Below are 18,098 nucleotides of genomic sequence, written 5' to 3'. Positions count from 1 at the left end.
TAAATGTTTAAAAACCATCCCTATCAATATGGATCAATGGTAGATACCTTTTCTTACCATATTGTTCCAATTTATTCCTTAAGAGCTACGAGAATCAAAAAGTCAAGAGAATAGTCAATTTCACTGGGTCTTTTATACATTAAAACAAATACACTTAATTAGAAAAGAAAAAATACTATCTAATTAATGGGACAAATGAAAAGTATATCAATTGGAGATATTACTCCACAGTACCCAAATAGCTATTCAAATGTAACAATAAAATCACTAAAGGCATAATAATTTCCTTATACCTAAAATGTCTCTCTTCCATTTCTACTAGTTGCAATTCTATTTTTCAAAGGTCTAGATCAAATGTCACCTCATCAATGAAAACCTCTCCTAATATTACTTTATTTGGGGCAGCTGGGTGGCTCAGTGGATTGAGAGCCAGGCCTAGAGACTGGAGGTCCTAGGTTCAAGTCCGGCCTCGGACACTTCCAGCTGTGTGACCTTGGGCAAGTCACTTGACCCCTATCGCCCACCCTTACCACTCCTGGGCTAATCAGGTCTAGAGTCAGGAAAACCTGAGTTCAAATATGACCTCAGATACTTCCTAAGCTGTGTGATCCTGGACAAATCTGTTAACCCCCACTGCGTAGCCCTTACTGCTCTTCTGCTAGGAACTAAAAAATAATACTGATTTTAAGAAGGAAGGTAAGAGCTTAAAAAAAATTGAATTTCAAAAAAGCAATTTATAGAATTGAAGCCCTTGAAAAACAATTAACATATTTAAAATATAAAGACATTCAACCTGTGCTCAACTCAAACTATTTAAATTGTACTCAATTAAATAAGGCTATAAAAGACTATTATTAAGCATTTGTGGTTGCAGATGTCTGCCTGGTTCTCTTAAAATATCATTTTCAGAAATGAGAACACAGTTTAACAGAACTGGAAATTACTGGAGAGCCACACCAAACTTTTTGTGAATCTCTTACAGTACATAATTTATCTTTTTAGAGCAAAAATAAAGTAAAAAGAAACAATAAAAAATAAATTCAGATGTCATCCTAAACAATAATTTAATATAGTATAGTATTTCCAATTTCCAAAGGATCTTAAGGCATTAACACAGCTCAATAAGATGACCAAAGCACTGAAACTTTTGGAAATTTACTTGGAAAAATACAGATTTATAGATGATGCTTTACATTCCATGAAAACTATTAGTGTCTGTATTCCAAACTAACATTTTTGAAGTTTTTTTTCACTTTGAACAAAGATACAGTATTTATCTTACCTATGATGCTCATTAGTGAAGGTGTAGAAATGCTTGGTATGATCACTTATCAAATCACGGATTCTCTTATATACTGGTGCACTCCGATTCCTCACCTCCTGGAGAACTGTTTGTAGTAAGATTACGTTTCTGATGACTGGATCCTCAAGTATATCAATCTTTAATAAAAGAAAAATTTGCTAAAATTTGTCATAGCCTTATTCTATTCTTGTAACATATCTATTTCCATCCAAAATACTCAACTTTTACAAAAAATCTTTTCATTGAATTTAAAATTCTTATTAAAATTATACATTTCCCACTGAAAATTGAAGCTAATAAAAACTAGTAAAGGCAGGGGGATACTTCATTTAAATTCAGCTCTCTAAATTTTGCACAGATCCCTTAAAATTAGGGAAGATCATTAACTCAATCAACATATATTCAGCTTTTATGAAAATCTCAGAGCTCTCTGGGGTTTCTGACTATACCAGCCAAGTCCTTGGCCTCAGAACATTTGTAAGACTAACAGACCAATAACTAAATAACAGTAAGTTACATTCATATACTTCCTACAAATAAGGAAATTTGAGTACAACTACCACATAAAGTGTGCAATATAATTTAGATGAGGCCCCTATTTCTAAGGATAAAGAAACGAGTTCAGATGAAAAGTTGTTCCAAAATCACCAAACTGTTAAGAAATTCGCCTCCAACTCAGACTCAAAATACAGAAATATTTCTAACTCATAGAGAAAGAAACCAAAAAACGAAGCCGAAGGAGATCATTCTCAGGGGTAATCATAGGATTTGCAGCTAGAAGAGCCCTTCAAGGTCCATCTCTTTCTTTTACAACTACGAAAACTGAGCTTACCTTTGAGACACTACGAAATCCAAACCTAACAGTTTCTGTTTCTTAGTCGTATGGTCTTTAGCACGAAGAAACACGTAATATTGTACTTACGTTCTAATGAAACTTTAATTTTTAAAACCTCTAGCTCTAATCTATTTTGCTTTTTTTTTTTTTTAAACCCTTGTACTTCGGTGTATTGTCTCATAGGTGGAAGATTGGTAAGGGTGGGCAGTGGGGGTCAAGTGACTTGCCCAGGGTCACACAGCTGGGAAGTGGCTGAGGCCGGGTTTGAACCTAGGACCTCCTGTCTCTAGGCCTGGCTCTCACTCCACTGAGCTAATGCTTTTTAAAACTCTTTCAACTCTAAATTCTACGGGACGACATTGTAAATTTGCCTGTAGTCCTATAAGCTGGAGGTGGCCAGGCGACAACTCGAACCCAGGTCTCTCATTCGGGGCTCCCTTCCCCCCCCCCCACCTTCCACGCGGCTTACGGAGCGGGTTAGCTTAGGAGATGACCTCGCCCCCGAGCCCTCTCTTCCCCGGCCCTGGGTGGCACCTGGTGGAGTAATACGTTGGTATCGGGCAGGAGGTAGTGGGGCTGAGGGCAGAGGCTGCTCTCGGGGTCGCAAGGCCGAGATTCTAGAGCTGGACCTTCCTGTGCTCCGCAGCATTCAGTGCAGCCTGAGGTCCCGCAACCGATGTCATCTCGCAGATAATGCTCCCGCACGATCTTAAGCACCCCGCCCGCCCTAGTCTTCTTCAGGAACGTCCTGGACTTGAGCATCGCACTCGCTGGCCGGTCTCCGCGGGACAAGTTTAAAGGCGAGAAGCTAAGAGGCCACACGCAAGCAGAGCGGCGCTGGGAAAGTGAAAGGACGACCAAAACCCATCCGAGCGTTCAAAGATGTTTTCGAGAGAATCGAGTAGAGAAATAAACTGGGCAAAGCGAGAGAAATACTTCGCGCATGAAGGCGGTCGGCCCTTCCGGAAGCCTCGACGATTGGTCAAAGCCTCACCTTCCGTCAGAGATGGTTCTCTCAGATTGGCTCGCCTGAAACCTTCTAAGAACTTCACTTCCCGGTATGCTCCACTTCCTTCCCCTTGCTAGTCAGGCGAGAGGAATCGAAAAGATGGGATCTCTCTGACTGGCCCTCGTGGGACTGACCTTTCTAAGAACTTCACTTCCCGGCATGCCTCGCTGCTAATAATCAACAGGGTGGGATTCTCTTGGTGTGACTAGCCTAGGGCTGGCCTTTCTGAGAACTTCATTTCCCAGAATGCCCCGTTGCTTTCCGCGGCTTGCAGTTTGCGGGCTTGGTTTCGGCATGGCGCGAGCATCTGAGAAGTTACTTTATCCTTCTTTGTTTCTCCAGTACTAAATCGGTTGTCCTGGTTACGCCTTCTCTGAGATCGGGCGGTTGCGGAGAAAAGCCCGAGCTGAGGCGCCACGAAGGGTTCAATCGGTGGCAGGGCGGGCGATTCCAGCTCCAGCCCTCAGCCCATGGTAACCATTTGTCCGGAGCTCGACTTGCCCTCCGCTGGCGGTCTCTCTTCTCTCTTCCAAGCTGGGCCTGGAGGTCTCCCCTCCGCCGCTGTGGGTGGGTGGGACGCTTCCTTCTGGGTGTTTTTGTTTTCCGTAGTGAAAGATCTGCCTCAGTTCAATTGAGTAAACGTATATTTAGCGCTTATTGTGTATCAGGCATAATGCTAAGGGCTGAAAGAGGCCAGAGACAGCCTCTGTCCATAAGACGCTTACAATCTAAACATACACAAAGCAAGATGTATGCCTGATAAATAGTAAATAATTAGCTGAGGGATGGTGCAGAAATTAGAGGGATTGGAGAAGACTTTTGTAGTAATAATTGGCTTTTATATTAGGCTTTCAGTTTTGCAGAACATTTTACAAATATCTCGTCATAGTCTCTCAGCAGTCAGAGAAGTGGGTGTTTTTATTGTCCCCATTGAACAGATGGAGAAACTGAGGCCGGCAGAGGTTAAGAGACTCCTCTTGGGCTCATATCTAGGAAGTTTTGAGGGGGGATTCGAACCCAGATCTCCCCTGCCTTCACGTCCAATAATAATAATAATAATAATAATAAACATTTATATATCACTTACCATGTGCTAGGCACTGTGCTAAGGGCTTTATAATTATCTCATTTCATCCTTGATACAATCCTAAAAGGTAGGTGCTATTATTATCCCCATTTTACAGATGGGGAAACTGAGGTAACTGGTTAAGTGGCTTGCCCAGGGTCACTCAGCTAGTGGGAGTCAGAGGCTAAATTTGAACGAGGTTTTTCCTGACTCCAGGTCCACTCCTTTTATCCACTGAGCCACCAAGCTGCCTCTAGCATGAGTTAATGAAGAAATTGAGGGGATTGAGACAGCAAGTGGTTAATTGTGGGAACTGAGTTAACCACACTGACTTTTTCTTGTGACTCAGTATTGGAATTAGCTCAGTTCCATTTCTTTTCACTTGGGGGAATTGAAAGAAAATTTTATTTTATTGTTTGAGGCTGGGAAAATGGATTACCTGTACCTGCTATTTAGAGACCCTTAACCAAACCAGAGACCTAGTTTGTGTTGATCAGAAATTTAGTCACATCCTAAGATTTATGCAAAAGTTTTCTCATAATTGTCTCTCAAGTGACCTATATGTTTTATCTGAAAACTGGCCCCATACTACTCATTCAGTTATTGTTTTCATGTTCCTTTGATTGTTTGCAGTTACTTTGGGAGGAATGGAGCACCTCTTTTCCAGAACTGAGGAAATTCTACTTGTTCAATTTCCCCCTTCCAACTTGGAAAGTTCCTAATCTTTCATCCAATTAGAAATCAGATTACCTAATGTTGCCTTGTTTACTTTTAATTAATTAGTCTTGTTTAAATTTTTCCATTATAGTAACAATTATGTAGACCTCTATAGAGATCTACCATTTCTATATTTATGGAGAAAGATCTATATAGGCATATAGGTAGATACACATGCATATTAATAAATAAAATGTATTTAGTGTTTATTATGTGCCAGGCACTATGCTGTGTTGCAGTACAAAAAAGAAGCCAAAGATAGTCTCTGCCTTCAAAGAGCTTACAATCAAAGGAGTATCTATGTATGTACATATCTATTTTATTTGATATATCTACAAGACATCCAATAGCATGACAGCTGTTATTAACATTGCTTTACAGATGGGAAAACTGAGAATGAGATTAATTTGCTTGCACATGATTTCAGTGGATAGAACTTATTAGAACAAGAACAGAATTCAGGACTTCTAAATTTTAGTCTACCTTTGGACATTTCAAATTGGATGTCTTATAGATATATCAAATTCAGTGTATCTCAAGTAGAAATCATTATCTTCTCTCCCCCCCCATATCCCTCTCTTTATATGTATGTATGTGAGTTTTATGTGTATGTGATATACATATATGTGACATCACATATAACATTCACACTTGTGTACATATACATGTTTGAAAATAGAAAACATTTCAATACTTTTAAAATGTTACTTTGTGATAGTGGCTACTTCCTCCACTGAAAATGAGGAAAGCCCTTCAACTATCTAGTAGATGATCTTCCAGGGAAGCCATATCTGCTGAGATGCATTTGTGTGAATACACATATATATAGGTTGCACACCTTAAATGCCAATGACTGGTATAGGTTAGTAATAAGGATCCAATTGAGGAGTCGGGAAGGGAGAGTTCTTTCCTATCCAAGAAAAACATTTCACAGAAGTGGAATTTGAACACTGCTTTATAGGACGATCAAGTTGTAGATAGCCAGATAGGAAGAGGGAAGCATTAGCAAATCAGCCATTCAACATTAATTTATTAAATACTAGTTCAGTAGCTAGCACTACACAAAACACTGGTGAAACAAAGACAAAAATGTCCTTAGCATGGGTCATCTGTAGGTGTGTGTACATGCATATACACAAACACATCATTGCTGTCACAAGATGAAATTATGTCAAATTATTGCTGCACTCCAAATTGCTGCTTAATCATAGTAGTAATTTCCAAGCAGTAGCATAGAGGGACTTCTGTAGTTAATATGTATTAGGGAAATTTTTAATATTTTATGTATTATGTACTTTACATATGTGTTTTATGTTTTTAAGCATATAGTGATCCCTCACCTATCTCGGTAGTTACCTTCTGGAGACCCCAGCAATCGGTAAAAATCCATGAAGTAACGGCATTCACTGCCAGAAGCCTTAGAAGGCACAAAACGTTTGGGAGGCATAGGGTTTGAAATAAATTCAGACTTTTACGAAAACTTTACAAAAGCACAACACTGAAGAGCAACACTGTGCAGTGATCAGACATCAATATGAAGTGGACAAGGGAAGATGCTGTACCTATGGGCACAGTGCAGGAGAGCAGATAGACCAATGCTACAGTCACTGAGCCAGTCAGCGTCCAGGATACAGAACACAGCACTGTGGTTGGTCACCTTTCATTCCATCAGCCCATAGATAGTGTGCCGTTTACAATCTCACACTGGCAAACTTGCACAAGCAAGTAGTGGTGTTCTGCATTTCCATTGTGTGTAATACAATATTCATCCGCAAAATCCCATGATATAGTGAAAACTGCACAATAGAGAATTAGATTAAAAAATAAAAACCCACAATACAGTGAAGCCGTGATAAGTCAATGCAATGCAATATAGCGAGAGGCAACTAAGTGTATTTGAATTTAATCTGAATTTTTTTTTTTCCATCTGTAGGATATTTTAAATTGAAGGTTGCAGAGGAAAACCAGCAGCCAGGATGTCACGAAAAACTAAAGAACTTAAAAAAGTCAACATCTCTAGTTCTCTTGAGTCTGAAGATATTAGCTTAGAAACTACAGTGCCTACAGATGAAATTTCATCATCAGAAGAGAGAGAAGGGAAAATCATAATCACAAGGCAGCTTATTGAAAGAAAAGAACTGCTTCATAACATCCAATTGCTGAAAATAGAGCTCTCCCAGAAAAACCTAATTATTGACAACATGAAAGTGGACTATCTTACAAAAGTAAGAGATTTTGTGAATCTTTTGCATGTGTTTAATGATATAGTTACATTATGATTCACCAAGGTAAAAGAGCAATTTCTGAGAGTGTTCTTATTAAGTTGAATGACTAAAGGAACCAACCGTACCCCCTACCCAACCTGAATTTAGGGTTAGAGCTAGAACAATGGGAGCTTGTATTTGGTATGTCTCTAAAGTAATGAAACTGATTTGTAAACAAGCAGCAATCAGCAGACATTTATTAATCACCTATTATGAGCTGGCAATTTTTTGTAGGCAGGGAGCAGTTTAGAAACTTACATTTGAACAGAAGAGACAACATGTACATGTTTACTATACAAAGTACATATTTTGGAGTTAAAGGCACTGACAGCTAGGGAAGTCAGAAAAGATCTCTTGTACAAGATAGTATTTTACCTGTATCTTAAAGGAATTAGGAATTCTAAGAGCCTGAAGTGAGGAGGCAAGTAACTGAGATAATGGTGTTAGTTATTCTTTGATAGTATTTAGAATGGAGTGATAGTAGTTAGAATGGAGATGGGAGATGGAGGGTACTGGATAACATAATAAAAAGGCTACTTTGGCTAAATCTTGGAATTTATGGTTTAGAGACACATAATGAGGGGCAAGTTATGACATTCTTTAAATACTATATAGGAGTTAATAGTTGCTAACTTTGCCTTCAAATGGTAGAGCCCTTCCCCTCAAAATATCTTTTATTTGACTGTATTTATTTGTATTTATTCTGTATATAGTTATATGTGTACTTGACTTCCTTATTAGACTGTAAACTCCTTGTGGGTAGGGATTGTTTCCTTTAATGTATTGTATCTCTTGCACCTAGCACATAACTGAAGGCTCTTAATAAATGCTTATTGATTGATCCTAGAAATTTACACAGCCACTGTAATTTATTGAGTTGGGGGTAGGTGGTAAGTGTATCAGACCCATGCTTTAAGAAAATCACTTTGTATCCCTGTGGGAAGTATATTAGACTTGGGAAAGACTTAGGGCACAGAGACCAATTAGGAGGCTTTTAAAAGTAATTCAGGCAAGAAATGATGGACTGAACTAAAGTTCTAGCTATATGTGGGAGTAGACACTAACACACTAGAGCATTGTCCTTCCAAAGTACTTTTGACTCTGCACTTATTCATGTAATACTCTATTGCTCAAAATATTTCTAGAACTCCATTTTTTGAATCTCATTAAAGCCAATTAATTGGTCACATGAAGAACACAAACTCATCATTTCTAAGTCAAAAATCATATCTATCCACAAATCGCAAAAGTTGGCTAAGCTCTGGACTTAAAAGAATAAGCTAGGGGCAGCTGGGTGGCTCAGTGGATTGAGAGTCTGGCCTTAGACATTTCCTACCTGTGTGACCCTGGGCAAGCCACTTAACCCCCATTGCCTAGCCCTTACCATTCTTCTACCTTGGAACCAATACACAGTATTGACTCCAAGATGGAAGGTAAGGGTTTAAAACAAACAAAAAACAAATAAAAGAATAAGCTGCAGGCTCCATAGACAGTTCTAAAAATGAATGGAAGAGTGGCAGCTTCCCTGATTTAATTACCACTACCTTTACTCCATCTTCCTGTATGTATGTATATATGAATATGTATGTATGTAGTCATACCTTCAAGCCCCATTATCAACAAAAATTTCACATCTTCCAAGATACTGAATTCTATAAAGTTTTTGTCAGTGACCATAGTATATACTCTTCTAATACTTCTATTCCTTCATTCCTACTGGATTTGAAGTTCATCCTCATCATAACCTTTGGTTCTTTGGCCCTTCCTGACTGTCTAGTCTAGTGGATTCTTAACCTTTTTTGTGTCATGATCCCCTTTGACAGACTAGTGAAGCTATGGAGACTTCAAAGTAATGTTTACAAATGCATAAAATGAAATATGCAAGATTAGGAAACAAATTCTATTGTAATATTTACCATAATTATAACAGTTATCAAAAATTGTTTATATTCATAGATCTTCAGATCTATCCATAGAGCCTCAAGTCAAGAATTCCTGCTCTAGTTTATAACTAACATTTCTGATATCACTTCTCCATTCTTGTCCCTTTTCTGTAGGTAGCCACTTTCAATCTTTTACTTCCTTTGACTATCTTAGTTCTCACAAATAAGCCAGTTTTTAAATAATCGGTACTTTCTCTTTCCCCTACTTTCAGGTTTCTAGATACTATCAGAAAATTAGTAAAACTGTTGATTTGTTCCATTATAAATTCATTTTATTTGGCCTCAGTTATGCTTTCACTATTGCTTAGTAATTCTTTTATTCTTATTAGCTTTCTATCTCATTGCCCATAGTTTCTGTTCCTAAGCTGGTTTGTGCCTATTATTTTTTTTTAAACCCTTACCTTCTGTTTTGGAGTCAATACTGTGTATTGGCTTCAAGGCAGAAGAGTGGTAAGGGTAGGCAATGGGGGTAAAGTGACTTGCCCAGGGTCACACAGCTGAGAAGTGTCTGAGGCCAGATTTGAACCTAGGACCTCCCGTCTCTAGGCCTGGCTCTCAATCCACTAAGCTACCCAGCTGCCCCCTTTGCCTGTTATTTTTTAATAAACCATGTTCCTGCCTTCCATAGGTTTATAGTCTCTTCTTATCTCATCTTCATCCCTCCCCCATGTTCAGTAAATAACAACATTTCTTCACTAAGAAGGTTTGAATCATCCTCAATTCCCCTCCTTCATAACTCCCTATATTTTCTTTTTCACTTTCCCTCATTGTTTTTTGAGAAAAGATGGCTTTCTTCTTTGCCAAGGCTACCCCCTACACCTGTTGTCATTTATCCTCTTTCTTCCCTTCTGGTTCCTGTCTGATGCTAAATTTGAACCCAGGACCCCCTGGACCTGAGCCTGATATCCACTGAGCCTCTTAGCTGCCCACTCTCATGCATTTTTTTTAATTTTATTTTTAAATATTTTTCCAAGGTTATGTGATTCATGTACTCTCCCTCCCCCTCCTGGAGCTGAAAAGCAATTCCACTGGGTTATACATGTGTTATCACTTTATACCTATTTCCATATTGTTCATTTTTGTAATACAGTAATCTCTTAAAACCAAAACCCCAAATCCTTTGCCCATATAAGCAAGTGATAAATCATATGTTTTTCTTCTACGTTTCTACTCCCACAGTTCTTTCTCTCGATGTGGACAGCATTCTTATAAGTCCCTCAGAATTGTCCTGGATCGTTGCATTGCTATTAGTAGCAAAGTCTATTACATTTGATCATTCCATAATGTTTCATTTTCTGTGTACAATGTTCTCCTGGTTCTGCTCATTTCACTCCACATCAGTTCATGGAGGTCTTCCCAGGTTTATAGAAATCAAGCAGTTTACCATTCTTTTATAGCGCAATAGTTTTCCATCACCATTATATATTATACCACAATTTGTTTAGCCTTTTCCCAATCGAGGGACAACCCCATATTTTCCAAATTTCTGCCACCACAAAGAAGTCAACTATAAATATTTTTGTACAAACTTTCATCTCTTTGGGGGTACAAACCTGTTAGGGATATTGCTGGATCAAAAGGCATGGATTCTTTTAAAACCCTTTGGCCATAATTCCAAATTGCCTTCCAGAATAACTGGATCAATTCACAACTCCACCAGCAATGCATTAGTGTCCCAATTTTGCCACATCCCCTCCAACATTTATCATTTTCCTTTGCTGTTATATTGGCCAATATGCTAGATGTGAGAGGGTACCTCAGAGTGGTTTTGATTTGAATTTCTCTAATCAGGAGGGATTTAGAACATTTTTTCATGTGATTATTGATAATTTTGATTTCTTCTTTTGAAAACTGCCTATTCATATCTCATTTGTCAATTGGGGAATGGCTTGATTTCTTGTACATTTTTCCTTATATATTTGAGAAAATAGACCTTTGTCAGATAATTTTGTTACAAAATTTTTTTCCAGTTTGTTGCTTCCCTTCTACACTGGTTTTCTTTGTATAAAACCTTTTTGATTTAATATAACTGAAATTATTCATTTTACATCTTGTAATGTTCTGCATCTCTGGCTTGGTCTTAAATTCTTTCCTTTCCCATAGATCTAAGAGGTGTATTATTCTATGTTCACCTGATTTACTTATAATTTCCCTCTTTATATTTAAATCATTTACCCATTGTAAATTTATCTTGGTATAGGGTATGAGATGTTGACCTAAACCTAATTTTTCCCATACTGTTTTCCAATTTTCTCAGCAGTTTTTGTCAAATAGTGGGTTTTTGTCCCAAAAGCTAGGATCTTTCAGTTTATCAAACACAGGCTTGCTGAGGTCATTTACCCCAAATCTACTCCATTGATCCAGTCTTCTATCTCTTGGCTAGTACCACATTGTTTTGATAATCACTGCTTTATAGTACAGTTTAAGATTTGGTACTGCTAGGCCACCATCCTTAACATTTTTTTTCATTAGTTCCCTTGATATTCTTGGATATTCTTGATCTTTTGTTCTTCCAGATGAACTTTGTTATACTTTTTTTCTAATTCTATAAAAAAGTTCTTTGGTAATATGATAGGTACACTGACTAAGTAGACTAATTTAGGTAGGATTGTCATTTTTATTATATTAGATTGTCCTATCCATGAGCAGTTAATGATTTTCCAATTGTTTAGATCTAGTTATATATGTGTGAAAAGTGTTTGTGTTGTGTTCCTATAATTCCTAAGTTTGCCTTGGCAAGTAGATTTTATTATCTGGAATGATTTTAAACAGAGTTTGGGTTTTTTTTTTCTAACTCTTGCTGCTAAGTTGTGTTGAAATATATAGAAATGCTAATTATTTTTGTGGGTTTATTTTGTATCCTGCAATTTTGCTTAAGTTATTATTTCCACTAACTTTTTAGTTGATTTTCTTGGATTCTCTAAGAATAACATCATATCATCTGCAAAGAGTGATAGGTTGGTTTCCTCAATGCCTACTTTAATCCCTTCAATTTCTTTTTCTTCTCTGATTGCTATTGCTAGCGTTTCTAATGCAATATTAAATAATAGAGGCAATAATGGACATCCTTGCTTTACTTATTGAGATTTTATTGGGAAGGCTTCTAACTTGCTGATGGTTTTAAATGAATACTGCTTATTATTTTGAGGAAAAACCCTTTTATTCCTATACTTTCTAGTATTTTATATAGGAATAGGCATTGTATTTTGTCAAAGGCTTTTTCTCTGTCTATTGATGTAATCATGTGATTTCTTTTAGTTTGGTTATTGATATGGTCAATTATGTGGATGGTTTTCCTAATATTAAACCAGCCTTGTATTCCTCGTATAAATCCCACCTCGTCGAAGTGAATAATTTTGTGATAACTTGCTATAGTCTTTTTGCTAGTATTTTATTTAAGATTTTTGAATTTATGTTCATTAAGGAGATTGGTCTAATTTTTTTTCCTGTTTTTCATCTTCCTAGCTTGGGAATCAGTACCATATTTGTGTCAGAAAATGAATTTAATAAGTCTTCTTTGCTTATTTTGTCAAATAGTTTATATTGTATGGGGATTAGTTCTTCTTTAAATGTTTGATAGAATTCACTTGTGAATTCATCTGGCCCTGGGGATTTTTTCTTTTTCAAGCCTTGATGGCTTGTTCAATTTCTTTTTCTGATATGGGATTATTTAAATATTCTAATTCCTCTTTTGTTAATGTAGACAATTTATATTTTTGTAAATATTTGTCCATTTCACCTAGATTGTCATATTTATTATCATATAATTGGGCAAAATAGCTCTTAACATTTGCCTTAATTTCCTCTTCATTGGAGGTGAGATCGCCCCTTTCTTTTTTGATACTGTTAATTTGATTCTCTTCTTTATTTTTTAAATTAGATTAACCAGTAATTAATTTATTTTTTTCAAAGAACCAGCTCCTAGTCTTATTTATTAGTTCAATAGTTCTTTTGCTTTAAATTTTATTAATTTCTCCTTTGATATTTTTTTTAGTATTTCGTATTTAGTATTTAGTATAAAAAATAGTATTTAGTATTTAGTTTTTTTCTGGGGTTTTTTAATTAGTTCTTTCTAGTTTTTTAAGTTGCATGCCCAGTTCATTGATCTCCTCCCTCTCTATTTTGTTGATAAAGGCACTCAGGGATATAAGTTTTCCCCAAGTACTGCTTTGGCTGTGTCCCATAGATTTTGATATGTTCTCTTCTCACTGTCATTCTCTTCAATGAAATCATTTGTTTGATTTGTTCTTTGGCCCACCAGTTTTGAAGAATTAGATTATTTGGTTTCCAATTAATTTTAAATTTTCCTCTCCATGAGCCCTTATTAATTATAATTTTATCACTTTATGATCTAAAAAAGTTGCATTTATTATTTCTGCTTTTCGGCATTTGTTGGTGATGGTTTTATGTCCCAGTACATGTTTGATCTTTGTATATGTATCATGTGCTGCTGAAAAGAAGATATATTCCTTTATATCCCTATTCGATTTTCTCCAGATCTATTAACTCTTAATTTTTTCCCTAACATTTCATTCATTTCCCTTACTTCTTTCTTATTTATTTTTTGGTTCAATTTGTCTAGTTCTGATAGGGGAAGGTCGAGGTCCCCCACTAGTATGGTTTTACTATCTATTCCCTCCTTAAGCTCCTCTAGTTTCTCCTTTAAAAAACTGGATGGGATGCCATTTGGTGCATATATGTTGAGTACTGATATTTCTTCATTATTTATACTGCCTTTTTTAAAGATATAATTCCTTTCCTTATCTCTTTTAATCAAATCTATTTTTATTTTAGCTTTGTCTGAGATCATGATTACTACTCCTGCCTTCTTTGTCTCAGTTGTAGCCCAATAGATTCTTCTTTTGCCTCTTACCTTTAACCTGTATGTGTCTGCCTGCCTCAAGTGTGTTTCTTGTAAACAACATATGGTAAGATTTTGGTTTTTAATCCATTCTGTTATCTGCTTCCATTTTATGGGTGAGTTCATCCCATTTATATTCACAGTTATGATTACCATCTGTGTATTCCTTTCCATTTTGCCTTCCTTCTTTAATCCTGCCTTTCTCCTTTCAGTCTTTTCCCTCCCTTCCCGTGTTTTGCTTTTATCAGTCTCCCCTCTTTCCCCTACCTTATGTTACTCCTCTTTCCACCCTCTCCCTTCTTATTCCCCTCTTATTGTAGGGCCTTTTGATCACCTCTCTCTCCCTTATATTACTCCCCTCCCCACCACCTCATTTCTTATTCTCCTTCAACTTCTCTATAGGGTAAGATACAATTCAATATCTCAATGAGTCTAGCTGTTTTTCTCTCTCTGAGCCAATTCCAGTAATAATAGGGTTTAAGTATTACCTGTCGTCCAACTCTTCCTCCCTTACATTGTATTGGTCTTCTCTCCCATCCCCCAGCACTTCTTTATGTAATATATTTTATCCAGATTTACTTCTCTTTTCCCATTTCTCTTGGTATTGTCCTCTTTTTCATCCCTAGTTTTATTTTTTTTGACATATCATCCTGAATAACTTACTTCCACACCCTCTATGTATACTTCTTCCAACTGCTATGAAAATGATAACAATGTTTAAGAGTTACAGATATAATCTTTCCATACAGGAATATAAACCATTTGACCTTTTTGAAGCCCTTAATTTTTTTATCTTTTTATGCTTCTCTTAAATTTTGTATTTGGGCATCAAATTTTCTGTTTAGGTCTTGTCTTTTTTTCAGGAATGCTTGGAAATCTTCTATTTTATTAAATAGCCATACTTTCCCCAAAAAGAATATAGTCATTTTTGCTGGGTAGTTGATTCTTGGTTGTAGACTCAGTTCTTTTGCCTTCCAAAATATCATATTCAAAGACTTCCAGTCCTTCAATGTGGAGCCTGCCAGATTTTGTGTGATCCTGACTGGGGCTCCATGATATCTGAATTGTTTCTTTCTAGGTGCATGTAGTATTTTCTCCTTGACCTGGGAGCTCTTGATCTTGGCTATAACATTTCTGGGAGTTGTCATTTGGGGATTTAATGCAGGAGTTGATCTGTGGAATCTTTCAATCTCTATTTACCCTCTTATTCAAGAATATCAGAGTAGCTTTCTTAGATAATTTCCTGCAGTATGGTGTCTAGGCTTTTTTTTTTCATCCTGACTTTTGGGTAGTCCAATAATTCTTAAATTATCTCTCCTGGATCTATTTTCCAAGTTAGTTGTTTTTTCGATGAGGTATTTCATATTTTATTTTATTTTTTCATTCTTTTGACTTTGTTTTGTTTCTTGGTGTCTCAGGAAGTCATTAGCATCTAATTGCTCAATTCTAATTTTTAAAGACTGTATTTCTTCCATGACCTTTTGATCCTCCTTTTCCAATGAGTCCATTCTTTTTAAGTCATTCTTTTCATCCTTAGCTTTTTGCCTCATTTTCTAGTTGGTCAATTCTGGCTTTTAAAACATTTTCTTTTTTTAATTCATGTTCTTCTGTTTCCAGATGACCTATTTTGCTTTCTAAGCTGTTTTCCTTTTCCCATTTTCCTTCAACCTGTCTCATTTGATTTTTTAATTCTTTTTTCAGCTCTTCCAGAGCATGAGTCTAATTCCCTGTATTTTTTGAAGATTTGCTTGAAGTTCCCTGGATCTGATCAACCTCTGTTGGTTCTGTTCTTTGGTCTTTATCCCCAAAGAAGCTTTCAATCACAGTCTTTTTTTTAAAATAATTTCTCCCCTCTGTGGACTAGTCCCTTTATTGGTTCATTGGACAAGGGGTGTGTGAGCTGCTCTGCCCTGGAGGGAATCTTTAGTCTTCTTTCTCCTCTGCTGGTATATTCAATTAGACCAGTTGAGCTGACCTGCTGAGCTAATCTGCCCTGTAGCCTGCTGCCTCAGAGGCTGAGGGTGCCCAACCAGATGCCCCCTCCCCAACTCCCACCAGCTACTGGCAGAGCCTTGGACATGGTGTGGGGGATCTGAGGTGTTCGATCACAGTTGCAGCCCTACCACCTTCGAATCCCACTTTCAGCAGACCAGGTCTAACTGCAGGCCTCAGTGCAGTAGGTGGGGGAAGGGATTCCAGTCTCTCCCCTATACAGTGGAAATTGACTCTGCCTCCCTTCAAGTTGTGTTCAGCAGGAGAATCCTGTGGTTCCGTCTTATTGTTGGATTGGATTTCTGTCTTTTTTGAAGTGCTTTTTAAAGATTGGTATGGAAGGACAGTTAGAGAGGTTTGGGCTTTTGGTGCTCCTAAGCCACCATCTTGACTCCACCTCATCCATTTTTAAAGAGTAAAGCATAGATGTGAATTTCCAGCTTTAACATTTCCTATAGCCTCAAAACCCACATTTCTAATTGTCTTTTGATTACCCATTGTCAAGAAACATCTTCATTCAGTGAAACTATGGATCAGTGGACCCTGTCTCTCTTACTCAGTCTCTGTCTCTGTCTCTGTCTCTCTCTCTCTCTCTCTCTCTCCATCACCATCCCCGTCAGTCTGTCTTTCCTATTTCTTTCTCAATTTCTCTCTCCCCATCTCTCTGTCTCTATCTCTCTCTCTCTCTATGTCTCTCTTCTCCCCACCCCCTTACCTTGTGTTTTACAATCATCTGATCCAAGGCAGAAGAGTATTAAGGCCTAGGCAGTGGGGGTTAAGTGACTTGTCCAGAATAGCAGAGGCCAGCTTGAATCCAGGACTTCCCATCTCTAGGCCTGTCTCTGTTGGCTGAGTATCTAGCTGCTCCAGTTCTCTCTTCTGACAGTTCTCAGCCTTCTTTCCTCATTTTCATCCCTGTCAAGCTCACAAGCCATAGGGGCCTCCCCAAGGAATGCTCAATGAGTTATTGTAGTTATTTTCCTAAAGCACATTCTGATCATGTCACTTTCCTACTCAGTAACCTTCAGAGGGCTCCCTTTTGCCTCCAGGAGCTAATGGAAAGCTTTCTTTGGCATATAGAGCTCTTCACAGCCTAGCCCCTTCCTCCCTTCCAAGCCATCTTAAATTCAATTCTTTTCCATAAACTCAGGCATGATCCTGGCCTACTTGTGGTTCCTCACCACAAAGCAGTGGCTCGCCAGAGTGTGTTTGCAGGGACGGACCATGTGCTGAGAGCAATCTCACCTGCTTTCCATCTCCCTTCATCATTCAGCTCAACTCTTCTCTCAGAGGCTTTTCCCAGGGAGTTCCTCATCCAGCCTTTCACTCCTGCAATGCTGCTTAGTGGCTTCCTCTGATGCCATAACATACATAGTTGTTTACATGTTTTCTCCCCCATTAAAATGACGACTACTCCTACATTTCCTTTATTCGTGTATCTGAGAAGAACTTGCCAAGTCGCCCTTAGATTTAATTAACACTTTGTTTTCAACTTTAAGATCCAAAGAATCACTATGGATGTGGTTTATTTCCTCTAGAAGTGTATCAACTTGATGATTATTCGATGGTCAGAAAATTTCAGGCCATCAATTAAGTAATTGTAGAAAACTTTAACAATAAAAAGAGTCAGTTCCCAATGTTTGATAGATGGGAGACAGAGAGAGAGTCTAAGTGATGAGTCTCTCTTCCAGCTCTCCCCTGGGGCTAAATATACACTGGGAGACTTTAAAGGGATGTCACCCCAAAACAGAGTGACCTGGATGGTCATGCCACCCCACAGGAGCTGGGGGCAAGTCTTCCCTATAAGATGTATAGTACCTCAATCTGATTCTGAATAAGGACGAGGCTCATGCAAACCTCCCCCTGATCAGTTAATTTCCCAGCAGGTGGTCTGGCTTTCAAGCTGGAGGCCAAGATGGAGCCAGACCAAGCTGTGGTTCCCCTTTCCCTTGTTGTTTCTCAGGCATTCTGGAATGCTATCTGAAGGATGCATGACTTTTATTATTTGCAATTCCGGGATTGGGGAAAGGGGTGAAGGGCAGAGGGATTTAGGGGTGCCGTCTTCTCTATTTCTATGGGGTCTGTCGCTTTGTTAAATAAGCCATTGT

General features: G+C 37.8%; 2 protein-coding genes across 2 annotated transcripts in view; one reads left to right on the top strand and one right to left on the bottom strand.

The window, feature by feature from the left end:
- Window positions 1-2,900, bottom strand: part of DIS3 (DIS3 homolog, exosome endoribonuclease and 3'-5' exoribonuclease) — a 33,125-nt gene extending 30,225 nt beyond the window's left edge. The window contains exons 1-2 of the mRNA XM_044670599.1: window positions 2,673-2,900; window positions 1,283-1,440 (exon numbers count right to left, since the gene is read on the bottom strand). Of these exons, the coding sequence (XP_044526534.1) occupies window positions 1,283-1,440; window positions 2,673-2,900 (386 nt within the window). The remainder of the gene's footprint in view (window positions 1-1,282; window positions 1,441-2,672) is intronic.
- Window positions 2,901-3,505: 605 nt separating this feature from the next.
- Window positions 3,506-18,098, top strand: part of PIBF1 (progesterone immunomodulatory binding factor 1) — a 320,388-nt gene continuing 305,795 nt past the window's right edge. Inside the window, exons 1-2 of the mRNA XM_044670598.1 lie at window positions 3,506-3,620; window positions 6,864-7,155. Coding sequence (XP_044526533.1) covers window positions 6,907-7,155 — 249 coding nt within the window. The 5' untranslated portion in view covers window positions 3,506-3,620; window positions 6,864-6,906. The remainder of the gene's footprint in view (window positions 3,621-6,863; window positions 7,156-18,098) is intronic.

The sequence above is a fragment of the Gracilinanus agilis genome, chromosome 3 (genome assembly GCF_016433145.1).
Source record: "Gracilinanus agilis isolate LMUSP501 chromosome 3, AgileGrace, whole genome shotgun sequence".
NCBI classification, from domain to species: Eukaryota; Metazoa; Chordata; class Mammalia; order Didelphimorphia; family Didelphidae; genus Gracilinanus; species Gracilinanus agilis.
Note: the sequence above shows the minus strand (reverse complement) of the source record. Positions and strands in the feature narration are given on the sequence as shown.